Source organism: Diabrotica virgifera, chromosome 3, assembly GCF_917563875.1.
Source record: "Diabrotica virgifera virgifera chromosome 3, PGI_DIABVI_V3a".
NCBI classification, from domain to species: domain Eukaryota; kingdom Metazoa; phylum Arthropoda; class Insecta; order Coleoptera; family Chrysomelidae; genus Diabrotica; species Diabrotica virgifera.
Window position 1 is genome coordinate 255,316,169 of NC_065445.1, and position 12,245 is coordinate 255,328,413.

At 32.6% G+C, this 12,245-nt stretch overlaps 1 protein-coding gene across 8 annotated transcripts in view; it reads right to left on the reverse strand.

Moving 5' to 3' along the window:
• Positions 1 to 12,245, reverse strand: part of LOC114340088 (TOX high mobility group box family member 4-A-like) — a 605,389-nt gene that overhangs the window by 574,928 nt on the left and 18,216 nt on the right. For 4 of the 8 annotated variants that reach the window (XM_050647325.1, XM_050647332.1, XM_050647322.1 and 1 more), the window contains exon 1: positions 1,977 to 2,348. The exons of 1 other annotated variant lie outside the window; for it this stretch is intronic. In XM_050647325.1, the coding sequence (XP_050503282.1) occupies positions 1,977 to 2,045 (69 nt within the window). In that variant the 5' untranslated portion in view covers positions 2,046 to 2,348. Of the gene's footprint in view, positions 1 to 1,976; positions 2,349 to 12,245 lie in introns of those variants that run through there. 3 more of the 8 variants (XM_050647331.1, XM_050647329.1, XM_050647323.1) reach the window with 2 other exon arrangements.

The following is a 12,245-nucleotide window of genomic DNA, read 5'->3' on the forward strand; positions in this document are numbered from 1 at the left end:
CTAACTTTCTTTCACTTTTTTGACATTTGACAAGGTTTTTAAGTACATATTGTTGAACAACTTACGGACCAGACTTTTCTTTATTGATGTTAATATTTTACAAACAAGATTTTCAAAAATCAAGATTACAATTGCTTGCCGGTTATTAATAGCTCAACTAAAAATGTTTTCCATCCCTAGCTTATACTATTAACCTTGTTGTAGGGTAGGGTCCTCATAGGCCTAGATCTCGCATACCACAAAAAGTTTATTAAAGCAAGCTGAAAATTTGTTAATAGCTTAACTGTGTCTAGTCGGGCAAACTGTGAAGTACGGGAACACTGGAACAAGGAAAGTTTTAATTGTGGAACAGGTTACAGGTTTCGAATGCCAGACTACGAAAACGTCCCATGTATTTTGTCGGATAGAACTTCCAATAACTGATTTGTTACCCTTTCATGCAAAAATCAGACTGTTATTTACCACCAATATAATTCCTGTCATTTGACATGTTTTACGTGTCGGACTTATTAAAATGCCCAACGTATTTGTCAAACAAACATTTTTTCATATATTATATAAAGTTTGCTATTGAATAAACTCTTAAAAACAACCTGCTAGTTTTCAAAATCATAAACCTGTCAGGATGACACAATTCCACAATTAAAACTGCCCCTGTTCCAGTGTTCCCATACCCATACATCAAAGTTTGTCCGACTAGACACCGTTAAGCTCTTAACAAATTTTTACCTTGGTATTAATCAACTTTTTTTGGGGCATACACTATTTGAAGTTGCTCATTAAACTTCAATATGAAGATAGAAACAAAAAGACTACACCTGGTATAATACCACCTAATCCTGGAAACTAGCTCTAGCAAAAAACAAGACGATATACATGAAATAAGCTGAAAACATGTTCAGACCACAAATAAAAAAATGTATCAAAATTCTGAAATATTTGTTGACAAAAACTTTCAAAGGACAAATTTATCCAGTAGTAAAAACTTCAAGTTGTATACTGGTTACTGATATAAAATCGTTTATTAAAAAACTTCATAAAATATCGTGCAAAACGTTTTCGTTCCAATTCAGAACATCTTCAGTGCATTCTACTAAGTAGTTGAAACTAGCACACTAATTAAAGTGGTGACATCACCTTAAAAAATTATTTATTTGAGATAATTTCTATAGAATTTTTAACTTTTAACTGAAAATTTTTAAATTATCAGGCGGATCCTTCTGATGACGTTTATGTCAAAATAAAAATTTTGTTTAAGGACAAAAATGAAAATAGGCTTGCGTCAGTAGAATTAAAAGATCTAATGCCCCGTCTAGAATATAACCGATAATTAGTTCTATATCATATTATTATTTAGCATTAGTGTCAAAGATATAAGGCGCAATTAGACTTTAAATAATATTTTTGAAATAACGACATTTTAGGAATATGTAAAAAAAATTGTTTTATCTATTTCTAACCCTATAATACTAAATGATGTTGACTACAACTGTTAATATTGTTCTGAAGCTATTTTCTTGTAACATCTTACTCCAATTTAGAATTTTTTGGGGGAATAAGCCACAATTTTCCTTAAAAAAAATAAGCTTATTTAACGTTTCAATTTTCACTTTGGAAATCGTTCTCAAAATACAAAATTCTCACTCAAACGATTTCCGAAGTAGAAATGGAAACAAACTAATTTTTTAAGGAAAAATTGTGGCCTATTCCCGTTAAAGAAAAACTAAATTATAGTAATTGTTTTCATTATATGTTTACGACTCTATAAATAATGTATTTTAACTTAAACAAAAAAGTTCTATAAAGTTATCACAAGCTAAATGTTTTCTAACCCTAATATTAAAAATAATGTTGACTATTTCAGTTTTTAAATAACTTGTAAAGTTAAAAGTTTTGTAAAGTTACAACAAACTAAAATAGAGGTTTTGAGGTTGTGGAAATGGTTAGTATTTAGGGTTGTTTTGAAGGGCAAGTACCTTATACAAGTACTGATCAAACATTCGGCAAACGTCTACATCAGTACCAACGCAGTAAGTGGCCTCCATATTCTCACAGTTCCCAATCAAGGTGGTGATAGAAGCCACAATCGGCCTTAAATGTTCCAGCGTTGTGAAAACGATTAGTCCCACTAGTCAAGAAAAAAATCCAAATCTCCTCTTTAGAGTACAAAAAGCACAGTGTATCACAAAAGAAATCAAAAATAAAAATATACTCAGAGCACAGTCACTGGTGGTAAAAACTCCGGTTGAAAACGCGCGTGGATTGAACTCACGAATGCATAACTCCGGTCGAAAACAGAAGACTATCGTCGTGTCATACGAACAGCGTCAAGTCTCGCAGTAGAATAGCGCGCTTTGGGATGGCGACCCCTCCCCGAACTCTGCCCCCACCTCTCGGGAAAAGTTGCGCGAACAAGTTGAGTTTCTGGACGGTCCCGCGTCGATTCGAATCTCAAAAATCCATGTAAAAGGAATAAATAATAACATATATCCCCTCTGGAGGTCTGTACGGAGAGATGTGTGTCACATTCGTTTAGGGTTGAATTTAGAACTTTTTCGAAATGCTTTAGATTTAGATTGTAGAAGAGTGCTTTTGGATGAATATAGTTTTGATTTCTTTTTTATTTTAGTACTATCGCGATGTTTTAAGAAGATTTATACTTACCTTAAAAATATTTTATAATCATGAGAGAAAGAACTGAAAATTAATGATGGGCTCCTATTTATTATTAACCTATAAATGATTATGAATTATGATTGACGGTAGGGGAGAATGAAGATTTAGTAGTTGATTTACTTGGCCACGGTCTTATGGGCATCAGCCATGTTTATGCTTTTGGGACTGAAAGAGAGATGTGCTTTTTATTGTTAATTATAACTAATTATAGATAAAAGATATTTTTATCTTATAAACAAACATTCTCACAGATACAAAACAACAACTAAACAGAATACGCAAAAGAACTGTTTTGACAGACAACAAACATAGCTGAGCTGAAGAATCGGAACCAAAAATTTTAAAACAGGAAGTTGAATACGCATTACCACAGACAAAGGGGGAAAAAGGCTACAGGTCCGGACAGTGGCGTAACAAACTCCGTCGCCCCCCCACCGCAGAATTGGAAATGGGGCTTCCTTTAAAAATTACTAAATGCGACATGTGTAACAAATACCTATACCTATGTGTTACAGCCCAGTAAATCAACGTAAAATATGGCGATATGTACCGTGTAATTTTCAATGTCAAAGGTCACCGCCGAATTGGTCAACTCAAGATTTCTCGAGCTTTTTATGAGTAAAAATGTTTATTGTTCAACAAAAAAACCATGTTTTTAGGCGATTTTTCGCAAATAGTTCAAAGAGTAAGTATTCGATCGAAAAGAGTATCGTTAGCAAAAGCTTATCTGGCTTATAAAAAAATTAAAAAAAAAAAAATGAAGTCTGTCGACTCAGTGAAAGAAGAGTTGTAGCTAATGAAAGGTTTTCTTTATTCGTCAAATTCCGAATCGAATATTTTAACGTCAAATAACCAAAAAATGAAATGCTTTTCGGCGAAACTCATTAGAACTTTTTTAAAGTGTTTAAAAGAAGCTTTATTTTTTACAAAAGTTTCTAGCATCAAAACTAGCCAGTTACGCTCAAAATACAGTTAATCCCATTTTTTGGTAAAAAAAAATTGTGAAAATCTCCCCCTATTTAGCACCTCAAATGAAACTAATCATTATCACCTTACAAATTACTAACTTTTTTATATGACCTGTAAGTTTCACCGGTTCAAAGTGCTTATTTTTAAAAGGGTCCTAGTTGAAAGGGCTTGAACGAGTCCCTAATCACGAGTATATGCAAATTTTAAACAGCCATATCTTAACCAATGTTTGTTTTACAGAAAAACAAATATTTATAAAAGCAAGACCTACATTTCTTTACTCTTTGAGATTTTTCGTATCACTAATACTTTTTAAGTTATTTTGAAAAAAAGGCATTTTCCAAAATAAAAAAACTTTTTTACTATGAAACCAACTTTTTTCAAAAATAAGAACTTTGAACCGGTCAAGCTTACAGATCATATAAACAATAAATATTTAAAGTAAATAGTAAAGCGCTAATGATCAATTTTATTTGGGGTTTGAAATAGGGGCAGATTTTCACGATTCTCTTTACCAAAAAAGGGGCCAACTTTATTTTGAGCGTAACTCGTATAGTTTTGGTGCTAGAAATTTTTATAAAAAATAACAATAAAGCTTTTTTTTGAAACGTTTAAAAAATATTTAATGAGTTTTTCCTGAAAATTGCTTCATTTTTTGGTTATTTCAAGTTGAAATATTCGATTTGGAATTGGAAGAAAAAGAATAATTTTTCATGAGCTTCAACTGTGCTTTTACTGTGAGACTTCATGAATAAGTACACCATTTTTTACTTTATCGTACTACATACGCAGTATGAGTATAATAGATAAAGTTATAGGATCGTGCAAAAAAATTTTTTTCAGATTTCACTTTTTTTCGACGTTTTGAGTCCCCCTGAGTCTAAAAAGCAAATAAAAAAAACATGTCGGAAGTATGTACGTACGTATGTACGTACGTATATACGTACGTATGTCGCCACCGCCCAGCAAAAACTACTGGACCGATTTCGATGAAATTCGGTATGAGTAAGTTTAAGAGAATTTTGTCGACAAACTAAGCTTTTGAAAAAAACCTCTCAAAGGGGGGCCGAAATAGGGGGGTTATTTGGGGCCCATTTTTGCAAATTTTGACCGAAACGAATGAAATTTAACTTAAAGTTAGATCATCGATAGATAAATAGAAATACGGAATTTGACATTTCCAAATCCAAAATGGCGGCCAGCATGGCCGACCGCCCACCCGACACATTTCCCTACCAATCTAAAAATTTGTTTAAGATAAATTTAATTTGAAAAAACATTTATATAGCCTAAAGATGGGGCTATAACAAGAATATTATCGTTTTTCAGAAAAAGTTATGGGTTGCCTATATTTAAGGGGTCAAAATTTGACATAAATTTGAACTAAATTTTCTCAAAAATGACTCCAAGGAATTTGTTTATTTTTTGATATATTTTTGATATCCTGTCGGTAAATTGAATAACATTAGTCAGGTTTCTTAACTCCTCATAGGAGGGGAGTTATGAATTTTTTATAAAAAAATATTCGAGTGCCCGTAACTACCTCTGTAATAGAAACAAAAATTTGAAATTTGGCAGACATATATAGTACTTTATTATCTATTAGCACAATAAATTTTACCCACAATATGGCTTCCGGTTTAACCGGAAATGAAAAATAAATCTTAATTCTTTACATACGCCCTGTATATTTTTACATATTTTGAAAGAATGTAAAATTATCTTTCCAATGACATAAAACTCGTTGCTGTAACTCAAAAACTCGAAAAGTTACAGAAAATTGAAATTTTGCTAGAATCTTGTGTGTGTCCTCTCACGCGATCATAGCAGAGCATTATTATAGGGCAGTCAATGAGGGTATTTGGCTCCGAATTCCATCCTACTACATCGATGTACTTGATATTTTCACAGTAAGTAGGGAATAGCTCAAGAAACAAAATCTACCCTATATACTATGGCGCTTTTATCTTGGGGCAATTCCCACCCCTTCAAGGGGGTGGAAAATTTATTGGTCAAAATAAGCATGGAAGTGGCTAGAGAACCTATTTTTAAGCAAAAACTGATCTATACTTTTTTTTGAGAACTCAATACTTTTTGAGTTATGCGCAGTTGAAAATTGGCCATTTTCATTTAAAAATGACACGTTTTAGGACGGTTTTTTGTGAATACCTTAAAAACTATGCATCAAACTAAAAACACTATATAAATTTTTTTTAATTATAAATAACAAAGAGATTCGTTCCTTCGTAAATTTTCTATATATAATACAAAAAGAGATATGGTAGGTAAAAAGAGTTTGGTTTTTGGTGCATGCTCAAAATGCTCATGCTTTTGTAGTGTTTGAAAAGGCCTTTAAAACGAGCACTGTTAAATGTCGGTTACATTCAAACTAAGCGAGATATGGTGCAAAAAAATATATGACTAATGTTCTTTAAGGAAAAATGAGAAGTACATACATTTAACCCCTCATTCACCAGAATTTAAATGCATTGTTTTTCTTTTGCAATACCTCTTAATATAGTGTTATTTCTACTTTCAAAAAGTTGGACGGGTGAAAAAAATAAGATCAAATTATAGGGCGCATTTTTAAATTTTCTTAAAATTCTTCCTTTTGCTCCATGCAATTCGCAAATAAAAATGTTCTATCCCCGAGAAGTGGTGAGAACCGCCCCCACGATAAAAGCGCCATAGTATATAGGATAGACTTTGAATTAGGTGATTGGGCTTTGTGCTACTCCCAAAATTTCATTACAATCCATGCAGTAAAATGCAAATATTGTAAACTATTAATTTCTCAGAAAAATGGACTAATTTGAAATGAAAGTATGACTAATATTCTATTGATTTATGCAATAATCTATAGTGTGTCCCCGAACATTTTCTCAAATGCGGGAATTAATGATGCGTAGAACCATAAAATATTTTCAAGTATACAAGGTGTTTCTAAAATATCAAAATAACGAGTAACTTTGTTATTTTTATAGAATGGCAGTATCTAGTACGATAACGATAATAGATCGGTACGATAAAGTTCTCGGGCGGCCCTTCCGTCCAGCGTTTTTGTATCTTATAAGCTACATTTTTGCTACAAATATTTTTTCAATATCTAATATTTATTTCGATAAATACTTATTTTTGAGTTATTTGCGAAAAACCCGTCTGAAAATGTTGTTTTTTTTTGTTGAAAAATAAATATTTACTCGCAAAAGATTTGAAAAGTATTAACATAGATAATAGTCTAAGAGCTAGTGAACCCTCCGACTAACGGTCGTCCTGTAAGGCTAGAAATTTTTCTAGTGATAATTCATAGCACACCAAGGCTAAAAACCATGACCTGGCAGGCCTCAGTGGTGCACGTGTATCTACCAGGTGAATCGAAAAGTGCAAATTTAGGGGGTAAAATAAACTTTCTCCTGTAAGGTTTAAATTTAGCTATGTGTTTGAGTAAGTCATTCAGAAGAAATGTGTACAATGACAGGCGATTATGAAGAGCATAAGACCTTGCCAGGCGAGGGGAAAGATTAGGGGTTTTTCCAAAAATTATTTTTTTGCATCGAACAATTTTTTTAGGTTTTTTGAATCATTCCAAACAGAAAACGCCTTTAGTAATTTTTCTCTTAAGTTAATAGTTTTTGTTATATAAGCGATTGAAAATTTTGAAAATTGCGAAATCGGCCATTTTTAACCCTAAATCGGACATTTATCTAAAAATTTCAATGTTGCCAAGATACGTAGATATTCTTTAAACATTGATTGAAGAAATCACGAAGAGTTTTTTGCAATAAAATATCGAAAACCCCTTTGTTTTTTTAATTGCTAATCAAGCAGGTGCGACACTGTAGTATAAGTGAGGACCTTTGAGTTTGCATAAATTCATTATCTCGAGAATGGGCAAATTTCAAGAGAAATCCTCAGACGTCATCCATCTGAACGTGATGACGTAATCGATGATTATTTAAATGAGAGTAGATGTGAGTGAGTATACCTTGTGTGATAGCTCATTTGAAAGGTTATTAAATTTTCTATTTACTAATATAAACATTAACATAATTATTTATACAGGGTGTACAAAAATTTTTTTTTATTAAATTAACTTTGATTAAATTTGACAAATAGAAAAAAAAATTTTTGTACACCCTGTGTAAATAATTATGTTAAGGTTTATATTTCTGAATAGAGAATTAAATAACCTTTCAAATGAGCTATCACACAACCCCTACTCTTATTTAAAAAAATCATCGATTACGTCATCACGCCCAGATGGATGACGTCACTAGTATTATATATATGCCAAAAAGTCCTAATTCAAAAATAAAAATCGACCTGTCTGAGGATTTTTCTTGAAATTTGCCCATCTCGAGATAATGAATTTTTGCAAACTCAAACGTCCTCATTTATACTACAGTGTCGCACACGCTTGATTAGCAATTAAAAAAACAAAGGGGTTTTCGATATTTTATTGCAAAAAACTCTTCTGGATTTCTTCAATCAATGTTTAAAGAATATCTACGTATCTTGGCAACATTGAAATTTTTAGATAAATGTCCGATTTAAGGTTAAAAATGGCCGACTTCGCAATTTTCAAAATTTTCAATCGCTTATATAACAAAAACTATTAACTTAAGAGAAAAATCACTAAAGACGTTTTCTGTCTGAAATGATTCAAAAAACCTAAAAAAAATTTGTTCGATGCAAAAAGAATAATTTTAGGAAAAACCCCTAATCTTTCCCCTCGCCTGGCAAGGTCTTATGCTCTTCAGAATCGCCTGTCATTATACACATTTCTTCTAAATTACTTACTCAAACACATACTTAAATTTAAACCTTACAGGAGAAAGATTATTTTACCCCCTAAATTTGCGCTTTTCGATTCACCTGGTAGATACACGTGCACCGCTGAGGCCTGCCAGGTCATGGTTTTTAGCCTTGGTGTGCTATGAATTATCACTAGAAAAATTTTTAGCTTTACAGGACGACCGTTAGTCGGAGAGTTCACTAGCTCTTAGACTATAAAGAAACTCTATAGAAGAAAAGTTGCTTATAATTAGTCAATGGATACATTTACGTACTTATTTTGAACGTATGCTTTTCACCTCAACGAGGTGTGGCACCCCCGAAGTAAAAACAACCAACGGCATAAATCCAACTTTAAAATAGAGTGTAACTAGAACCTAAATCCAAATTGTCAAGCAAATACGTCCGTCGTGACGCTGATAATTTCACTCCAAAACTGTTATTTACTGAGCTATTGGTGTATTCATGCATTGTTTATGACGACTTATATTTTTCATCTTTATTGGTATAGAATAAAATAGAACAAAAATTACTAAATGATTACATTAGTATTATTCTATGAGATGAACAACTTTCTTGCACTATCTACTATCAGCGAATATATCTACAATTTTATTAATTCGTATGGACAATTTCATTTTCAATACTGCACTGCTTAAAAAACGTATGTATGCAAATAATATAACAACATATTTTTACATATATTAGACAACAAGATGGGGCGCTTGACATATTGGGGCCCCCGTAAGCTTCATGTTGCGAGGACCTCTGTTACGCCTCTGGATAATTGTACATATCGAAATACTAAACGTAGGTAAAGATTAAAGAGAAAACCCTTTTCTAGAATTAGAAATATTGTTCTAAAATTCGGCAAATCACAATTCTCAAATCTTTCAATAATCACGTACAAAGCACTATAGTTTATTGTCGTCACACATAAAAGTTCGTGAGACCGGAAAGGATTAAGTTTCTAGATAATGATATGATTCACTTGCCAGATATGCCTATTTAGAAATTTACGTTTTTAAATTTAAACACACAAAGTAAAATCATATACCTGTAACAGATTTTTACATAATATCAGACGACAAGATGGGGCCCTTGCTTGATTGGGGCCCCCGCAAGCTTCACGCTGCGGGGACCTCTGTTACGCCTCTGGGTCTGAATGAAATACCGATTGAGTTTCTTAACTGATCGATAAAGAAATAATGTAATCCACAACAGAATTTACAGAAAGCTGGATAATGAAATTAGTGAGAACCAATTAGGGAAGCATTATTCGGTACAAATCTGCTCATGCACAGAAATCTAGATATGAACCAAGACATGTAAGTATGATTTATTGATTTCGAAAAAGCATTTGACAAGTTTCAACATTATAAACTAATTAACATTTAAAAACTGAAAAAAATTGACAGCCACAACACCAGAGTAATTGCAAACCTCTACTGGTACCAGAAAGTCGAAATAAGAATTGAGGATCAAATGTCGGAAGAAATAGAAATCTTTCGGGTGTAAAACAGGCTGTATATTTTCATCACTGTCATATTTACTTCAACTTCACAAAGTCTGACAAACATACTGGAACGGCTGAACGAAAAGTGTACCATATAATATTATGGTATTACAATAAACTTAAAGAAACCAAAATTCATGGTCATTACACAACATCCTAAAGACAACGAGGTACTCAAAATTAATAATATCCAGATAGAAAGGATAGACAGATACAAATATCTAGGAACATTGGTCAAAACGCAGGACAAACACAAGAGATTAAAAGCGTTGTAAAATTAGCAAGGGCAAAATTTGTGAAAATGAGACATCTATTATATAGTAGACACCTAAGAATGGATCTAAGGATAAGACTTCACAACAATAACAAAGAATAGTTAGGCCGAAAATAAATATTAACACGGACGAAGAGAGAATATAAGGATTAAAAAACAACCCGAATAGATGCCTTCCAAATTTAAAGTAAAATGTAGAAGAAACCCGAAAGATCTTAGAGAGTAAGTTCAACTCAGATCCTCCACATAATCAGGATGATAAACTTTGACGACGTTAAAAAGACATAAATAAAAACCTCTTGAAGTCGGACTACAGGTCGCGAAGAAAACAAGAAGTAAAGTAGACAAAATAAGCAACTAATGAAGGAAAGAAGATAACTATTAGGGGGAAACAAACACCATATTCAAGAATAAATAGAAAAGTAAGTCTCGCAGTAGAATAGCGCGCCTTGGGAAGGCGACCCCTCACCTCTGCCCCCACCACTCGGAAAAAGTTGCGCGAACAAGTTGAGTTTCTGAACAGTCCCGCGTCGATTCGAACCTCAAAAATCCATGTAAAAGGAATAAATAATATAACATATATCCCCCTCTGGAGGTCTGTACGGAGAGATGTGTGTCACATTGGTTTATGGTTAAATTTAGAACTTTTTCGAAACGTTTTAGATTGTAGAAAGAGTGCTTTTGGATGAATATAGTTTTGATTTCTTTTTTAGTTTATTACTATCTCTATCATTTAAGATAATTTTTATATGTAATTGTAGGAGAAAGAACTGAAAATTAACAGATTCACTGTCCACAGACCACATAATGGTCTGTGGACTAAAAGCACTACCAGTTCACAGACCATATGTGGTCTGTGGACTAAAAGCACTACCAGTTCACAGACCATATGTGGTCTGTTCGTAGATACAATTTTCAGGTTGGTTATAAAAGTGGACGTGAGGAGAATGGCCTTTATTAGACGTGAACTTGACAGAACATATCCCATATATTATAAATAGTGTTGGGACCAAGAGAAAAAATGTGTAATTTTATCGTAATTGCGATAAATGTAATATCGAAACTAAACACCTATATTTTATTGCGTTTTCACTTTTAGCGAACTAAAAAATGGATATGTAAGATAAAATAATAATATACATAATGAAAAGTAAATATTTATTGAAAAAGGAAAAGTATTGAAAACAAGTTATATGTTCAGTTTACTTTTTGGAAACAGTGCAGACAATACGGCTTGGTACAGATGTTGCATATTTGTGAAATTTTTGGCTTTATTAGTGGCAGCTGCTGATGTTTCTCCTTCTTGACGAAATTCATTATAGCATCCGGCACACCTACATCTAGTAATTTTTCCATCTTTTCTATCGAGCAGCGGTTTAAGAAAATGCTGTACTTGTGACGAGGTATTGCAGGTGTCTGAACAACGTTTATACCCAAAAGATTTTTCACAATACTCATTTGCGCCTGCAATATTGTTCATTTATTCTGCTGGTTCAATTTATTGAACAAATAAACTGTTTTTATGATACCCACTCCAAACAGAACATCGACAGCAAGTTTTTTTTACAAGGTCAAGGTTGTAACCTTAAAGTCGTCTTAGAACATAAAGACGACCTAAGTTTATCGTAATAATTGATGAGTTGTCTATGCCATTTCTTATTTGATACAGGTAAAAAATGGATAAAATGAGGAAAGTACGAACATACCACATATGGTCTGTGGACTCACGAGACAACTTTTGGTCATTTTTGTTCTATAGAGTCCACAGTCCATATGAGGTATGCTGTAAAACAAATATTTTTTAATTACATATTTATATATTTTACAACATTATTTGTTTAATTAAAGCCAGAAGATATCAATTTTTACAAAAACATAACTGGACTTATGAGCAATTTCCAATCTAAAACCTGGACAGTGAACCTGTTAATGGGCAATGGGCTTCTTTTTATTATTAAGCTATAAACGTTTTTGATAGGCAGTAGGAGAGAATGCAAATTAATTTAATAGTTGATT